Source organism: Bos indicus, chromosome 18 (assembly GCF_029378745.1).
Source record: "Bos indicus isolate NIAB-ARS_2022 breed Sahiwal x Tharparkar chromosome 18, NIAB-ARS_B.indTharparkar_mat_pri_1.0, whole genome shotgun sequence".
In the NCBI taxonomy this organism is placed as follows: domain Eukaryota; kingdom Metazoa; phylum Chordata; class Mammalia; order Artiodactyla; family Bovidae; genus Bos; species Bos indicus.
The window spans coordinates 51,849,515-51,863,196 of record NC_091777.1 but is presented as its reverse complement, the minus strand read 5'-3'; the positions used below and the strand labels follow the sequence as shown (position 1 = coordinate 51,863,196).

The 13,682-nt window shown below is 61.4% G+C and overlaps 1 protein-coding gene across 1 annotated transcript; it reads right to left on the bottom strand.

Annotated features, from left to right (window-relative positions):
* Positions 1-386: 386 nt before the first annotated feature.
* ERFL (ETS repressor factor like) lies at positions 387-3,292 on the bottom strand. Its single transcript, XM_070770221.1, has 5 exons — positions 3,242-3,292; positions 2,321-2,652; positions 1,795-1,990; positions 1,584-1,701; positions 387-1,181 (listed from the first exon to the last, which is right to left on the bottom strand). Exons 1-5 carry the CDS (start codon positions 3,290-3,292, stop codon positions 733-735), a joined length of 1,146 nt encoding a protein of 381 aa, XP_070626322.1. The 3' UTR covers positions 387-732.
* Between the last annotated feature and the right edge of the window lie 10,390 nt (positions 3,293-13,682).

Genomic DNA, 13,682 nt, shown 5'->3' with positions numbered 1-13,682 from the left:
AAGGGCCCCAGAATGGCGTCTGGAAACCGCTCCCCCCCAAGACTGTCTGGCATTGCTTCCTCCATCTGTCCCACCGAGTCGCCTCTGCGTTCATCAGATTCCGTGTCTTAATGTTGACTCCCCAGGGCCACCCCCCCGACACACACACCCCTCGTGGCCCCCACTCCCAAGCCCCCTTGGTCACCCATGACGATGCTGGGCATCCAGCATCTCACACTTCTTTCTGTTCGTTTATTTTTGTAGTAAATCTCTGGGGTTGGCTGATGGGGGTTGGGGGGAGAGGGGGCCCTCCTGGGTGGGGGCTGGGGGCGGGGTTATTGCTCTGAGCTCCCTGTCCCCAGGGGGCCTGTGGGCAGGGGTGGGGGGCGGGCGTCAGCACTGGGGCCGGCACGGGGGAGACAAGGCCGCACAAACACTCAGGTCACAGCACAGGGGCAGGTGGGCAGGGGGGAGGCTGGGCGCCATATTGCACTTCAGGAGAGGGGGGTCAGGCGGGGACCCCCCCGCTCACACTGGAGCCTGGGGAGGAGGCTGGAGGTCATCGTGTCCCCTCCCCTCGCTGGAGAGGGGAGGTGACACCCCCCAGTCTGGGGCTGGGGAAGAAGCCTGGGGCAGCCATGCGCCCAGGCCCAGCCTCCGGCAGGACATCAAGGGCAGACCAGACCATGGAAGAGGCCCCGCGGGCGGCTGCCCTGGTCTCTGCCCCGGCAGAATCCATCTCCCCGCAGCGGCTCAGCTGCCGACCCCGCCTTTGCCCGCCTTGGCCTTGGGGGGCACGGGGAGGCCCTCGTCGCCGTCACTGTCAGAGCTGCAGCCACTGACGTCGGTGATCTCCAGCTCTGAGTCGCTGTCCTCCTTCCCGCCCAGCGCAGCCTCTGGACCCCCGGCCCCCGGTAGCGCCAGGCGCTGGGCCACGGCCAGGCCCGCGGGGCGCTCCGGGCCTAGGCCCTCCCCAGTGGCGGCCAGCAGGGGCGTGGCGGTGGGGCCGCCCCCTGCCCCTGCCGAGGGCAGGTGGCCCAGAGAACTGGCCAGGGGGTTGGGGTAGAAGTGTGGTGGGTAGAGAGGCGGGGGCAGCTTGGGGAAGGGGCCAGTGAGGTATGGGCTGAAGTTCCAGGGGTGCTCAGGGAAGGCGCGGCTGAAGTGCCCCAGCAGGCCAGGGGGCTTGGAATAGCCAGTGGCACCTGGGGAGAAGGTGATGGGCACAGGGGGTCAGGTAGACTGGGTCATTCCTTCCTGCCGTGTTCCACCTGATTTCTCCCATCGTCCTCCCACACAGCATCTCCCACCCTCACGTGGCTCCCCTCATTTCCACGTCCCTGCCTGCCTCCCATTCATTTAGTGCCCCCCCAAAGCTCTGCTGTCAGCCTGACCCCTTCTCCAGCTGCCCTCCTCTCTGTTCCACCTCGCTCACGTCCTCTGACTTCTAGACACGCATGTGCACACATGCGCACACACAGCCTCACCCAGGGCCTCCTTCCAGCGTCCTGGCTTCTCCCCCTTCTATCTTTGCCCATCTTCTTCCCTCACACACGTACAGCATGCCTGCCCACCCCGGGGGCACCCCTGGACTCCCAGGCCCTTACCAGAGCCCAGGAATGGGAAAGGGCTGTCTAGACGCAGTTTGTCTGTCTCGGGGGTGAAAAGGGGTGCCCGGGCCCCCGGCTCTCCCAGGCGTGGAGCAGAAAACAGGGTCTGCAGGGTCTAGAGAGGGAGGTGAGGGAATAGGTACCGCTCAGACAGGCTGCCCCCTCCCCAGGAGGTTCAGGGCTTTGGGACCCCAAGATCCAAACTCACCTCAGGGGTGAGGGGAGGAGCATCTGGGCCAGGGGCTCCCCCAAAGGGACCAGGGGTCAGCAGAAGCGGGGAGCCTGTGGTGGCAGCCGCCACGTCCAACAACGGGTAATTGACGAGCACAACTTTGCTGAAATTGAACTTGTAGGTGAACCTCTTCCCTTTGGTCTTGTGGAGAATCCGCTTGTTGTAGTAGTAGCTGTGAGCAGAGGGAGGACACTGATGCAGATGTGAAGGCAGAGCCCCCAACACTTGCTTGGCGCCCAGCACAGAACACAACAGCTTGGGGAAACTGAAGCCAGAGTCACAGGGCCAGGCAGGGGCTAGGATCCTGCCCTGTGTGGCTCTGAAGTCCAGGGCTTTGGTCCTTCACTCACAAGTGGATACTTATGGTAGCTACAGGCACAGAGCCCTGTGCGCTGGGATCCCATACGATTCTGCCCCCAGGAAATTGAGGGAAAGCCCCCAGGGGACAGGGCCCCAGAGGGACAGTGAGGGGAGCAGGACAAGGTCCCCAGCCCCTCCTCACCGCAGAGCCCGGCTCAGCTTGTCATAATTCATGTGAGGCTTGCACTTCCGGATGCCCCAGAGCCGAGCCACCTCGTCGGGGTCCTTGATGACGAACTCCCCATAGTCCCCTTGCCAGGCGATGACACCCTGGTACTCCTCTTTCTGCAGCAGCTCCAGGATAAAGTGCCACAGCTGGATCTGCCTGGAGCCGGGGGACGACTCCGGCTTGTAGGCCCAATCCGGGAAGGCAAAGCCTGGGGATGGGAGGCAGGGAAGTGGCCCCAGGTCAGTGCGCCGAGTCGGGGGCTCGGGGGACCAGGAGGCATCCCCCTCTCCCCTGACCCCTGGTCTCTAGTGAGCAGCCTCAGGCATCTTTGGGGAGCATCTCCACATCTCCCACTCTCCGCACCCCACTTGGTGTCCAGTCCCCAGACTGTCCAAACAGAGGGAGAGACCTCATTGTCTGGGGGCCCTGGGTTGGCACTTGCAGCCCAACTCCTGCCTTGGCACAGCTGGGCTGGAGGGTGGCAGGGACCAGATTCCCCTGTCCTTGATGTTGGGGAGGGTCTGGGAGGGGCTTGCAGGAAAGGGCACGCCCTCCACTGCGTTCTCCCTGCACTGCCCCAGCCTGGTCCTGCCAGCCCTGAGGTCTGATCTCTTGTGTACTCTGAATGGCCTCTGATTCCTGCTATCTCTTCTCCCTGTCCCTTGTCCATCTCTCCCCGAAGTTCACCACCCTGCACCCCTCCGCCACCCCGGCTGACCTCACCCTGGAACATCCAGGCTGGGCCTGCGTACACATGCGCCTCCGTACCCGTCCGTATATTTATACCTGTCACTTCCCTGTGTCCCTGCCCTGCCTCTGTGCCATGTCCGTCTGAGAGTATGTGTGTGTGCAGATGCCCACAGCACACAGCCTGTCACACAGACATCCGCTCACCCTCGAGGGACCCCCCGGCTGTATCAGAGAGCCACACTCCCGCCGGAGCATGACACTACAAACGTGCCACCAAGGCATTCACACCAGGCACACACAATTGCAAACATCTCAGGCCCCTGAGCGCTGGGACCCGCGAACAACGCAACTGTGATGAGAAGACACAGAACCCCAAAGGCCCACATGAAGCACCCTGTGGTGGAGACCGTGAGTGCTACGCCAAGACACATGTGTCACCCTTACAGTCACACCCTCGTGACACCCTAACAGTAGAGCACCCCCTCATCCCACCCCTGCCACAGACATCCAGCTCTTTTTTTTTTTTTGGTTGCCTCCTGAGATCCCTAGTTCCCAACGAGGGACTGAACCCACGCCCCCTGCAGTGGAAGCTCAGATTCTTAACCACTGGACCTCCAGGGAAGTCCCACAACCAACTCTTAGCATCCACAGCTCCAATGAGCACCCTGCACCCCAGTGTCCAGACATACAGATGCTAGGTGGAGACCGAGGGGCTCTCCCACCCCTGTATCTCACCGCCCACCCACAAGGCTCCAGGCCCTGGGTCCCACTTCCGTGCCACAGCCTCTGTCCCTGTCCCCCTCCTCAGAGACCCCAGACCCAGGCATGAAAACAGAAGGCAGAATTAGCCTACAATCTGCAGGAAAGGAGGGTGGTTGGGGTGGCAGGGTCAGGGTCTCTGAGCTGGGAGACTGTTGGTATCCACTTGCTGGTGTGGTCCCAGGCAGTTCCTTGCCCTCTCTGGCTTGTTAGAATTTGAGGGATGAGGCAAGGAGAAGCAGGGTCCCAGCCAGGCTGCCCAGGGTCTGCCCGAGGCTGGGGAAGGCCAGGCAGTTTCCTCCCTAAAGAGAATTTCTCTCTCAACTCCGTCTGGGGTTTTTCTCATCTAAGAAGACAGCCGAATGAATCAACAACACATGAGCTCTGGCCCATTTCACACCCGGAACATGTCCCAGCGACTGTATCACACAGACACGCCCAATGACCCCGAAGATGACAACATGCAGACACACACCCCGGCCTGTCCTCCACGCGTGTTCTCGGGTGTGCTATACGTGCCGACACAATGAGAGGCAGGAGGACCCACAATCGGCACACAGACACACACGCACATCAAGACAACACAGCCCCCAGTGCACAGCCACTCTCAGTGACACACGGAACCAGCCCCACGCCCCAAACACAGACACAGCCCCTGACACAGAGGCCTGGGGGACCACCCATCCACCCACGCAACCCAAAATGCAGCGAGATTAGACCTCCGTTTGGTTCAGAATGCCACACGCCACGGAAGGAGCAGTCAAAGGCTTTTTGCCTACTGAGGCGAGCTGGCAGACAACCCGCCCCCGCCAACCCGGAATTGTGGACACTCCGAGTCCCAAAGACACACAACACACTCAGTCTGGAGACACGCTCAGGTGACCTCGGACGTGCACGGACAAGCAGGCAGAACCAGTTCAACAAAGAGATGGACGCACACTTCCCCAGTGCGACCCGTTCTTCTTGGAGGGTGACACAGAGACACACCAGGATCCTAAATAACCAGCACGGAGTCTTCTCACCTCTCTGTCTCGTGGTGTACACACACACACACACACACACACACCTCTCCCTCTCTCTCTCACTGCCCATCTGTGGAGCGTGTGACTTGGACTTAGATGCATGTCCAGGTCTTACTGTCGTCCACATCCCTGGTCTGGGTGTCCACTTCCAAGCAAACCGTCCTCTTTCCTGTTCCAGCTGGTTGGGCCGCGCCTCCGTGTTCCCCTGCCTGGGTCTGCCCACTTGCCCACCAGCGCCTGATCTAGTGCCCCCTCTCGTCCCCGGCCCTGCGCCATCAGCGCCCGTCTGTCTCAAGTCTCCCTGCTCCTCTGCCCGCAGGTCCTGGGTGGAAGCAGACTGCGGCCGGCCGAGACCCCAGGTCTTCAGGCCCCGGCATCCTTGTCCCACTCAGACCTCCACACCTCACCTGTCCTCCAAAAGACCCTCATGTCCCAGCAGGCAGGTGGCAGGGACATCTGGCCGTGAAGTTTTTAGTCAAGTTTTTCATTAAGGGGTTGGATTCAGGCGACTCTGACCGAGACCCCAGACCCCGGGCAGAAGGAGGAAAGACAGTGAGAGATGCAGAAAGGAGGGGCCAGGGGACTGGGAAGGCCCCAGGGCTGAGGAAACGGTGGGGCAGGTCTGGGCCAGTTACCAGGGGTCCAGAGAGCCGGCAGGGCGGGTGGGGCGAAGAGAAGGTCGGAGACGCAGCTACAGTCCATGTTGGAGCCAGCCCTGTAGAGAGGCCAGACAGACAGATGGATGAGGACAGGATGGAGCAAGCAAGAGAGACAGACCCAAGTCAGTTGGGGGCTGGCACTGCAAGGGGACGTCCCCCTCCACCCACCCAGGCCCCAGCCGCCCTCACCCCTTGCATCCTGACCCCCTCCTCCCCCTGCAGGCACCTCTCTGCCCGCTGGTCCCATCATTCCCAGTCCCTCTCCCGGCCCTGCGCCCGGTCCTTCCCTCCCGGCCAGTCCTCCCGGCAGCCTCCCCTTCCTCTGTGCCTTACCACTAACCGCGGGCTCCCAGCCTCCCTCCGCGCTCCTCGCCACTCACTCACTCACACTCCCGGCTCACACTCGCGCCCCGCACCACCCCGCACCGTCTCTGCCGCTGTCTCTCCATCCCTCGCCTCGCGCCTGACCTCTCGGGGTCCGTCTCTGCGTCTCGGGCTCTCCCTCGGTCTCCCTCTGTGGCTGTCCCCGGTCTGTCCCGCTCCCCACCTCTGCGCCCCCACCTCCACTCCGCCCGGCTGGCCCCGGGGCTGGCTGGTCCAGCTCGCGCACCGCCCCGCACTCTCATCTGTCCGCCCAGAGCCAGCCAGCACCAGGCGGGGGGCGGCCTTCCGACGGGCTGGGAAGGGGCCGGCCCAGCCCCTGCCCGCCCTGCCCTCCGCCCCACCCACCCCACAGAGCGGCCCCCAGCGCCCACAGGAGTGCTCCCTCAGATGCCCTCCTTAAACCCGCTGTCCCCCTCAGACCCCCGCCGCTTGGGCCTGCCTCCTCTGCAGACGGCCCCCCTCAGACAGCCCCTTCCCCTTAGGTCTGCCTCCCCCCATAAACCCCTCCCCCTTGGATCTGCCTCTCCCCTCAGACACCCCCACCCCTTGGATCTGCCTCCCCCTTCAGACACCCCCACCCCTTGGATCTGCCTCTCCCCCTTCCCTCCCCCCCTCCGCCTTGCAACAGGTCCCCCCTCTCAGACCCCCACTTCCTGGGACACCCCTCTCCTTGGGTTCCTCAATTCTCAGATACTGTCTCATCCCCTGCTCATCCCAGCCTCTCAGACCCTTCCACCGTTTGTTTTCTGCCAGCCCTTCCCCCTCAGATACCCCACCAACCCCGACACCACCACCGCCCTCAGACACCCACTTCCTCAGACATCCGCTCGTCTCAGACGCCCACCATCCCAGACACCCCAAGCCCCAGATCCTTCCTCCCCTCCAGACCCCACCTCTCAGAGGCTGTGCTATCTTCATGCTCCCTCCCTGGGGTACCCACCCACCCTTCCCCTCTACAGACTCTTAAACACACCACCCCTCTCACACGCCCTGCCTCTCAAGGATCCCACACACCCCAGAAACCCGTAGCGTTCCCCCCATAAACCCCACCACTTGGACACCAGAGGAGCCTTGGCAGCCCACTACCCCCCACCCCCAGGCTTGCCCAGTTACCCACCCACAGCCACCCTCAGGCCAGCCTCCAGCCTGCCCCTGCCCGCCCCCGTGTCTACTGAGGTCCCTCAGATGGCTCCCCCGCCCCAGCACTCAGGCCCCTGCTGGGGGCAGCCCCTCCTCTGCTCCTATACCCTCATCTCCCCCCAGCTCCCCAACTTTCTCTGTTTCTCTCCCTCCCTATCTCTTCCTCTCCATCCTTTCTCCATCGTCTCTCTTTTCCCTTCTCTGTCTCCTCCCACCAGCTCTGGTCCACTTTGCTGTCTCTCTCTGGTCTGTTTTCTCATCTCCTGTCCACCCAGGTGTCTCGCCCCATCTTTCCCCACCCAGCAGTCTCCCCCGCTCTGCCTCTCTCCCTCCATCACTCAGTCTCTGTATCTCTGTCCTCCAGGACCACGCCCCCCCATGTCCTCTGGGGTCTGTCCCTCTCTGTCCCCCGGCCCTTCTCTGTCTCTCCCCTGTGTCTCCCCAGGTCTTTTGTCTCTCGAACTCTCTGCGCCATCTGTCTCTTTTCCTCCCTTCTCTCATCTAACTCCCATCTCTCCGTCTCTCTGCCCCTGTCCGCCCGCCTGGCCCATCTCAGTCTCTCTTCTCTCCCATCTCCCCACCTCGCTCCATCCACCTCTCTCTCCCCCACCTCCCTGGCTCTCTCTGCCTCTCCGGGCCCCCCTCCCTCCTGCTTCACACCCCCCCACCCCGCTCCCACCCCCTGTTGGCCCCTCTCATTTCCGTGTTGGTTTTGATTTCTCTTCCCGACGCTTTCAACTCCCCGCCGCCTCCTCCGGACACGTTATAACGAGGAGCCGTGGGATCGGCGCTCCGGGCCCTGCTCCCACGCTCCCCCCCGCGTCTCTTGCATGCAGGCACGCGTCTCTGCCATCTCGAGGTCTCTGCCTGCCACTTCTCCCCTCTCTGTCCCCCTGCCCGGGTCCTGTTGGGCCCCCACCCCCTCCTGTTCTGCCCCCTTCCCTGCATGTCTGCCCCTGACTGTCCGGGCACCAGGGTGCCCCATCTCCGCTTCCCCATGTCTCTCTCTCTCTGTGTCCCCACGTCTCTGGGGCTCCACACCACCCTGTTTTTATGTCTGGGGGTCTCCACCCCAGTCTCAGTGTCTCTGTCTCCCCATCTCTGCGTCTCTGTTTCTGTCCTAGTAGCCCGCATCTGTCTCTAGGGACCCCTTTGATCTTGCCCTGCCCCTGGCGCCCCCCTGGCCCCATTGATCGCTGATCGACCGACGGAGGGCGCAGGGCCTGAGGGGCCGGCCGGGGCAGTGGGCCTGGCAGGGGCCTGGCTGGACGGCTGGACAGACGGACAAACACCCAGCCCCCCCGTGGCTGCAGAGGAGGAGCGGCTGCAACCCCGCCCCTCCCCACCAGTCCGCACGGGGCGGATGGGGACTCCGGGCAAGCTTTAATTTTTAATTTTATTTTGCTTCCTCCACACACCCCCCCGCCCCCCCATCTCCACCGCCAGCAGCCATGGCACCGAATGTGTGTGCGTGTGCGCGCAGCAGTGTGGAGAGGGGCTGGGCCGGCAAAGGCTGCCTCCCTCTCTTTCCTGCCAAGGAGCTACACAGACCCACACAGCAACCCAGACACACACACGCCACAGTGCCACACAATACATGACACCAACACAGCTCAACAAAGTGACACACGCCACACCGGCACACACAACACACATCACAACAGTGTGTGACGCACAGGTTAACCAACTCATGTACACCAAGACTGCCACAACCAACACCATCACGCAGCCCCTGTCACACAGCAACCCAGGCACACACACCACCAGGTTACACACCACACAGAGACATCCATGTCGGAACACACATATACCATCACGGCCATAGACATCGACACAGAGACAGACACACAAGTGCACACAGATATACGCAACATACACACACACAGATTCAGTCCCCTACAGAAACAAAGACACACAATCATAAATCATAGACAGGTACACACTGACATAGACGCACCGTCATACACCAAGGGTCACGAATACAGCCACACAAAGCTGCAAAGCACACATGGACACAGTGCCAGCGTGGACACACACGCACACCCGGGCACACCCAGCAGCACAGCCAAGCCAGTCACACACACGTGACGTGAAAGGACACATTCACACAGACAAGCACCAGAGACCGTGTGTGTGCACACTCTCCATCATGCAAGGAGACAGAGGTGCACGCACGACGCCAGAACAGCCGGCAACACACACGGCTGCACACATACGCACAGCACCACACTCAGACCCACAGCCCAGCGGGATGAGGCTGGGTGGGGGTGGCGTGGGCACTCAGAGATAAGCCCACTCTGGGGTCCCAACGCTCCTGCCACCATCTGTCCAGCTGTCTGTCCATCCACTCATTTGTGGACACCCCCAAGCCCGGATGTGTGTGAGGTGGGCACTGAACCAGGCCTGCTTATGCAGTTGTCTCTCTCCAGTGGGTCTCTCTCTCTCTGTCTTTGTTGCCCCATCTGTCTGTCGGCCTCTATCTCCAAATATCTCCATCTCTTAATGTCTCTGTTTCTCGTCTCTGTCCTAAGCATCTCTCTCCTGGTCTCTCTTTGCTTCTGTCTCCTCATTGCCCACCCCCTTCACCCCAGCCCCCTGGGCTGGGGTTTAACCAGTTGTTTTGATTTCTCTAAGCTGCTCCGGCTGCCTCGGGAGCCGCCTCAGGCCTTGCACCCCCCACCCCAGCCCCTTCATCCCTCACCCAGCCCCCCCACCTCCCCTTAACACAATCTGCACAAGTGGAATGAAAATTGATTTTTTTTTTAAATTTCATATCTTCTCCAGGGCTCTGTCTAAAGAGGAGAGAGACGCGGCCCAAGACCCTTCTCCCGCAGCCCCCACACGCATGCACACACACACTGACAGACACACACATCACACCCGGACACAGAGATACACCCACACACACCCGCCTTGGTGCTCCATCTGCACCCAGCCTGGTACACACACCTCCATGTACCACACACCCATGTAGGACAGACCTGTGCACACAGCAGACACACAGTAGACCCCCTGTGCATGCACACACACTCTCTCTGGACACACATGACTAGGCACCCTTCACACACACCGCACATACATACACACACTGTCCCACCTGGGTGCACACAGCTGGCCGCCTGTTGTCATACACTATGTTAGCACACACTCCCTGCACACCTGTCTGTACAGACTATTCCACATCCATGGGTACACAAACCTAGGCCCCAGGACCTCCCATGATAGGTACCAAGGAGAGCCCCGTGGCTGTCCCAGGGAGGAAGGGGTCAGGAAGGTGATAGGGGCTCTCCTGCCTGGCCTTGCCTCCACTCCCAAGGTCACCCACTCTACCCCTGCCCACATCCACCAAATGGTCTGAACTGACCACAGGCAGGGGTGTTCTTGTGTGTGTATACGCACACACACACACACCCTTGTCTCTACTTCTGTCAAGGCCACACACTGTCATCCCCACAACCGCCCAGCTCGTTTGAGACCTGGCTCATCCCCACAGGAAACACAGGGACGGAAACACAGGCAGCTGTGACACACAGACTCACAACACACACAGTGATACCATACCCAGGCTGATACTCACACGGCATCGGAGATGCAGCCCCACACATCGCTGAGCATCGGTTTACACAAGTGGTGCACACGTACACCACCAAACAGCTCACATGAATACACAACCACAGACACACACAGCCTTCCACACCCTTCAGGGCTGGCCACACACAGTCTCGTTCATGTATCGGTCATGAACTGATTCCCCTTATCCAGCTCCCCAAATGACCACACACACATGTACACACACCCGGCCCACGCCTGACCCCAGACTCAGACACAAGCCCACACACAACAGCACCCCCTGCACACAAAGGCACTGCCACACACAGCCAGCCTCTGATGCAGCAGTTCGGGGGGAACTTTTGCGACCGTGTCCAGAGCTGTCCCTGTGCCATGTTCCTCATACCCACGTTCACCAGCCTGGCTCCTGGGGTCCCACCAGGGCGGCGCTCTCGGTCCTTCCACCCCGCCTCCCTCCGAACACGGCACATCTCCAGGGCTTCGGGGGCAGACAGCTGAGCATCACACCCCAGTCACACACGTGGGCATAAACACGACACGCGTGGTTCAGTTCAACCCCAGGGCCTCACGCACCCACACTTAGTCACTGTGCCCAGGAGCACACACCTCTCCACAAGCCACGTTTACATGTGCTGTAACACAGGTCCCACGGTCCCACAAAAAGGCAGCCAAGCCCCCCCAAAGCATCACACACACCACAGACACACACAGTCCAGACAGCTTGCACACACAGGCGTGCACACACCCCCAGGAACCTCTGCCCAGGCTGACTGTGCAAGACGGAGGGACAGTTTGGCAGACAGACGGGGCACCGGCTTCCAGCCTGGAGAAGGTGGGTGTGGGGTGCTTGGGAGGCACGAAGCCAGGGCAGGAACAGAGACCTCAGACCCACCCGCACACTGCCTGTCCCTCTAGCTGGCATCTCTGAGGTGGTGTGTGTCTCTCGAGGTCTCAGTCTCTCTCCCTGAGCTCCAGTCTCTGTACGGATGTCTCTGGGGCTGCGGCCAGCGCTCCGAATGGTGTCAGGAAGGGGGGGTGGCGAGGGAGCGTCCCCTGGGAGGTGGGAGCCGCAGTGCCACGCACCCCGCCTACCAAACAGCGCTGGGGGAAGGGAGAGGGAGGGAGGCGCAACCGCAGATGGACCCAGAGCCTGGACTCTGCTCCCCCACCCCCGCCCTCCCCTCCAAGACCCAGAGAGATGGAGCGAGCACAGGGCTGGGGGAGACTGAGAGACACCCGCAGAGGGAGAGAGATAGAGAGACAGAGCGATGGGGAAAGGGAGATATGGGAGAGAAGCGCAGCGGGGAGCAGCCCAGAGTGGTGAAAAAGACTGGAACAGAGACAGGAGAGACGCAGAGAGAAGACAGGAGGCCAGAGAGAGTCTCACAAAGACCAACAGGAGCGAGACAGAGAGACACAGAGACCACAGCCGGGGCGGGAGACCCGAGTTAGGGAAACCCGGGAAAGAGGAGTGGGTCTGAGAGAAGCTTCACAAAGTGAATTAGAGCTGGAGGTCACGGGGAGAGAGCTGCTGGGAGGAGAGTCCCTGGGTCAAGGAGGAAGGAGAGGAGGGGGCAGAGATGCGGAAAATTGAGGGATTAGGGCAGAGGTACAGGAGTGGATGAGGGGGGCTGCAGGGCCCGAGGCCGGAGCAACGGTGAGGAAAGTCAGAGTCCCGCTGGCACAGGCAGACCCCAGGTGCGGGCTCACGGCCACCTCAACGCTCACCTGGGCTCTTCTGCAGTCTTGGGGGAGGGGACCAGTGTCGGGGGGGCCTGATCTAGTTCCTGGCTGCCACCCCAACTCCAAAGCCTGCCCCCTCCTCCTCCTCACCACCACCCCGCTCCAACCCCAACCCCAACTCCAGCCCCTGCGCCCACCTGAACCCCAGTGGAGTTGGGGTTCTCTTCCCAAGCTGGTCCTCAACTCCTCCGGGTGAATCCCAGTCTCATCCTTACAGCCCCAGGCCCTGCACCACCTGCCCCCCTGCCCCCTCACTGCTGGATCCTCTGGCCCCAGGCTCTGTGTCAGAAACAGTGGCAATGACTGTGGCATGGTGGGGGTGCTGGGGAGGGGGGAGGAGGGACAGGACACCGAAGGCAAGGGTGACCAGCTAGTCCCAGAAGCCACGAGACCACAGGAGCCCCTCTGGACTGCACTGGCCGAAGGGCAGGGAGGTTGTGCGTCCTGCTCACAGGGCTTGGCACCAAGTATGTGCTCAGCAAATACTGTTGGACAGGAACTCAGGCTACAGGGAACAAGGCAGGGAGACAGAGGGATGGTGTGAGTCAAGGAACAGAAAGGCAGAGACCCATGGACAGCAGTGGAGGTGGGGAGGCAAGACCCAGGGCAAGGAGGCAGAGAGGTGGGGCACGAGGGCAGGACCCCTGTGTCCGGAGCCAGGCATGGGGCTGGGCTGGCTGGAACCAGGTGCCTGGGCTTCGGGGAGCCCACAAGGGCCAGAGAAGGGCCAGGGTCCGGCTGGACTGGGGGAGGCTCGGGGCTCCAGGGGCATCGCACGGTGCTAATTCAGCGCCATCGATCAGACGGGATGAGAGCAATAAATTATTGTGACAAGATGCAATCCTGGCCCGCACACTGCCGCCGAGGCAGATCGATCCCTGTCCCCAGCCCCACACCGGGTCCCATGCCCAGGCTTCGGCCAGCCGGGACACTTCTGCCCTCCTCTCTCTCCATTCCCCCCACCACACACATGCTTCCACTGACAGTCAGGCGGGGCTGCAGCCCTGGGAAAGAGACAAGAGCAGAGAGGGACCCACGGAGGGAAGGTCAGCCCCCATTTTTCCCCCTCCCCACCAACAGCTCGCATCCTCTGGCTTCCTTCAGTCTCTCATCCACACTATGACCTGGGAGGTAGCAGCTGCCATGATACCCATTTCACAGATGCAGAAACTGAGGCTCCAATCGGGAAAGTAACTTGGCCAAAGTCCCACAGGGGTGAGTGGTGATATCTGGACTCAAATGCAGATCAGTATGACTTGAAGTCTCCCTAAGATTTCCACTGTCAGTGGAGAGGGCAAGGAACAGAGACAGGAGAGGAGAGAGGTGACAGAGAATGAGACAGAGAGTGCAGGACGCAGACAAACAGAG